Below are 3,066 nucleotides of genomic sequence, written 5' to 3'. Positions count from 1 at the left end.
TTGCTCGCAGCTAAATTGTAGCCAAAGAGCAAACCGACGCACGCCGCCACCGCAGCGCATCCAAAAATACACGCACGAGCGGCAGCTGCCTAGGAGGTGCTTTCCCGGATTCCGCTGCGTGCCTCTTCGAACCCACCCCGAATAGATGGGTGGAATTAACCACCTTTGCCACTAGGGATGGGTCGATCCACCCCGATTCCAAAACCCACCGAGAGCATACATCGGCCCCTCTTTTATGGCCTCTTTGATTCATAGGATTTTGAAAACGTAGGAATAGGAAAAGTGTAGGGTTGGAGTGGCATGCCTATTTGAATCCTATAGAATTAGCAATGATTGTTTGATGCCACGGGAAAAACAAAGGAATTGTAAAAAGAGGTTGGAGTGGATGTTAAATTTCCTATGAAATGTAGTACAAAAGATTCCATAGGAAAAATTCCTATGGGATCCAATCCTATGAATCAATGGACCAACATAGGAAAAAATCCTAAGGATTTTAATCCTCCAGAAATCCTATAAAATTCCTTTGAATCAAAGAAGCCCTTATCCTTTCCCCTTCTGGCGACTAGGGTTCGTCCCGCCGTCGCCCTTGCTGGTGGACACCGGCCCGCTCCTCCACCACGACGGCTTGGCGCCGCCGTCCACCGACCGCCTCCGGATCTGTCCCCGTCCGCCTGAAGATCCCCTCCACTTTGCCACCAGGGACTCTTCTCCTGCTGCTGCCGTTACATGGGGAGAGGAGCACCGGCTAGCCACCACCGCTGGATGCCTCCATCCCCCTTCCTCCTTCACCCGACGAACCTCTTCACTCCGGGAACTTGCTGCTGCTGCTAATCCGAGCTGCACCACCTACCTCGCTGAAGCTCTGTCCCGGCAGCTCTCTGTGAGGTAAAAGAATCTACTTTTGTGATGTACAAACCCCTGTTTGTTCTTGCTTCCATATGTGAGATAGATACAATGTTGCTAATGTGTTTGTGTGAATTCTTGTTGCCATATTTGTGTGAATTATTGCTGCCATAATACAAAGTGTGTTGATGTATGTCAAATACTATGGTCAGATTAGCCTATATTAGTATATGTGTTGATTGATTAAAGTGTTATGGCAGCAATGCATGACCGCAGTATGTGCATGAAGTGCTTGACAATTAACCTTAATATTTATCTTGTGAACTAGATGGAAAAGGAAAAGGCTAATTGGGATGCACATCACATAACTATCTTCTATGAGATATGCAAGGACGAGGTCGATGCTGGAAATAGGCCAAAGGGATGTTTGAACCGTAGAGGGTACACACATCTTGAAGATAAGTTCTTTGATAGGACTCGAAAAAGATGTTCGCAGAATCAATTTAAAAACAAACGGGACATGTTGAAGAGACAATATGTACAATTCATGTTGTTGAAAAATGCGGCAACTGGGCTAGGTTGGGATGATGTGAACAAAACCATTATAGCCGATGATGATTGGTGGAAAATACATCTTAAGGTATGTACTATCATTTATTTTGTTAGCAGCGTTTATTTGGTAGAATCATTTTGTTTGTGGAATTGCTAACTCTTATGCTATATTTCAGAAAAATCCTAAGCATGCAAAGTACAAGAAGAAGGGGCTGGCCAACTTGGAAGAAATCCGTGTCATGTTCGCCAACGCACATGTCACCGGGGCTACATCATCTATTACTGGGGAGATGTCAGACAACACAAATGATGATGATATGCCTGATGTTGGAGAAGAGTCTGAGGAGGATGGAAATGCATTGAAGGAGGTCAAGGTTTCACCTAAGGATGGAAAGGCGGCAAAGGAGGTCAAGGTATCACCTAAGGATGGAAGGCGGCAAAATATCTGAAGCGCAAGGCCAAGTTTATTGACGAGTCAGCTAAGGAGGACAAGAACCCTTTTCTACGTGAGTAGAAGGCCACACTTGGGAATATAAATTCAGAGATAGCAGCAACTCATGCTCCAGCAAGTGTTGTTCCTACCATGAAGGAAGTTTTGACTTTGACGAAGTATTGTGGGGCCGAGGAGGGAACTCCTTTGTATTTCACAGCCACTGACCTTGTGCTCCAACCCAACTATAGAGAGTTGTTCATGCTGATCGAAACAAAAAAGGGGAGACTTGATTGGCTCAATAGGAAACATGATCAAATGAACAAATAGAACCACAAAACCTTGTCCTCCAACTCAACTATGTTTGAACTATTTGTATAACTATTTGTTTTAGTACTAATGAACACGTGTCTTTGTGATGTAATGAACCATATCTATGTTATTGCTGCCTTGTTTGTGACAAACCATATCTATCTTATTGCTACCTTGTTTGTGATGAACCATATCTATCTTATTGTTGTCCAGTTTTTGAAAATGTTGTTGCTGCCACATATTAGCAATGTTCATGTCTAGTTTTTGTAAATATTGTTATACATGTTGTTTCTGCCATATTTGACAATGTTACTGCCCAAATTTTTTGTAGATGAATGGAGTGGATCAGGATATCGATGATGAGCCTAGGAAAAGGAGGAAAAAGCTCAAGCGGTTGGCGACTTTGGCATATCAAGTTGGGTGTATGGGTGACATGGGTAATCACTACACCAAAACCTATCTACCAAAAGAACCATATAGGATTCCAGAACAAACTGGTTATGAATGGGTTATGGAAACTCTTGGTCACAAAAGGAGTTGTTATAGGATGTTTCGGATGAGTCGAAGAGTATTTGAGTCATTGCACAATATCCTAGTGTCTCATTATGGATTGAAGTCAAGCAGAGAAGTGACATCGTAAGAGTCTTTAGCTATGTTCTTGTGGATGGTTGGTGGCCCCCAATCATTCTCTCAAGTTGAGAATCGTTTTTCGAGATCAACGGAAACGGTCCATCGAAAGTTCAAAGAGGTCTTGAATTGCTTGTGCAAGTTAGCAGGACATAACATAACACCTCGAGATGATACTTTCACAACCATGCATGCAAGAATTCAAGATGAGAGATTTTGGCCTCATTTCAAAGGTGCGATCGGTGCAATAGATGGCTGCCACATCCCAGTTACAGTGCCATCGGATGAGGTTGTTAACCACA

The 3,066-nt window shown here is 43.3% G+C and overlaps 1 protein-coding gene across 1 annotated transcript; it reads left to right on the top strand.

Annotated features, from left to right (window-relative positions):
- Positions 1-543: 543 nt before the first annotated feature.
- LOC119355217 (L10-interacting MYB domain-containing protein-like) lies at positions 544-2,293 on the top strand. The gene is made up of 3 exons (XM_037621999.1): positions 544-885; positions 1,172-1,483; positions 1,572-2,293. The coding sequence occupies exons 2-3, from the start codon at positions 1,172-1,174 to the stop codon at positions 1,842-1,844; spliced, it is 585 nt and encodes a 194-aa protein (XP_037477896.1). The 5' UTR covers positions 544-885; the 3' UTR covers positions 1,845-2,293.
- The last annotated feature ends 773 nt before the right edge of the window (positions 2,294-3,066 follow it).

This window comes from Triticum dicoccoides, chromosome 2A (genome assembly GCF_002162155.2).
Source record: "Triticum dicoccoides isolate Atlit2015 ecotype Zavitan chromosome 2A, WEW_v2.0, whole genome shotgun sequence".
Taxonomy (NCBI): domain Eukaryota; kingdom Viridiplantae; phylum Streptophyta; class Magnoliopsida; order Poales; family Poaceae; genus Triticum; species Triticum dicoccoides.
This window is presented reverse-complemented; position numbering and strand designations above follow the sequence as displayed.

Coding starts and splice junctions, on each gene's coding strand:
- LOC119355217 (XM_037621999.1), top strand. CDS start 1,172: ATGGAAAAGGAAAAGGCTAATTGGGATGCACATCACATAACTATCTTC. Junction 1,484..1,571: donor GGTGGAAAATACATCTTAAG/GTATGTACTATC, acceptor GCTATATTTCAG/AAAAATCCTAAGCATGCAAA.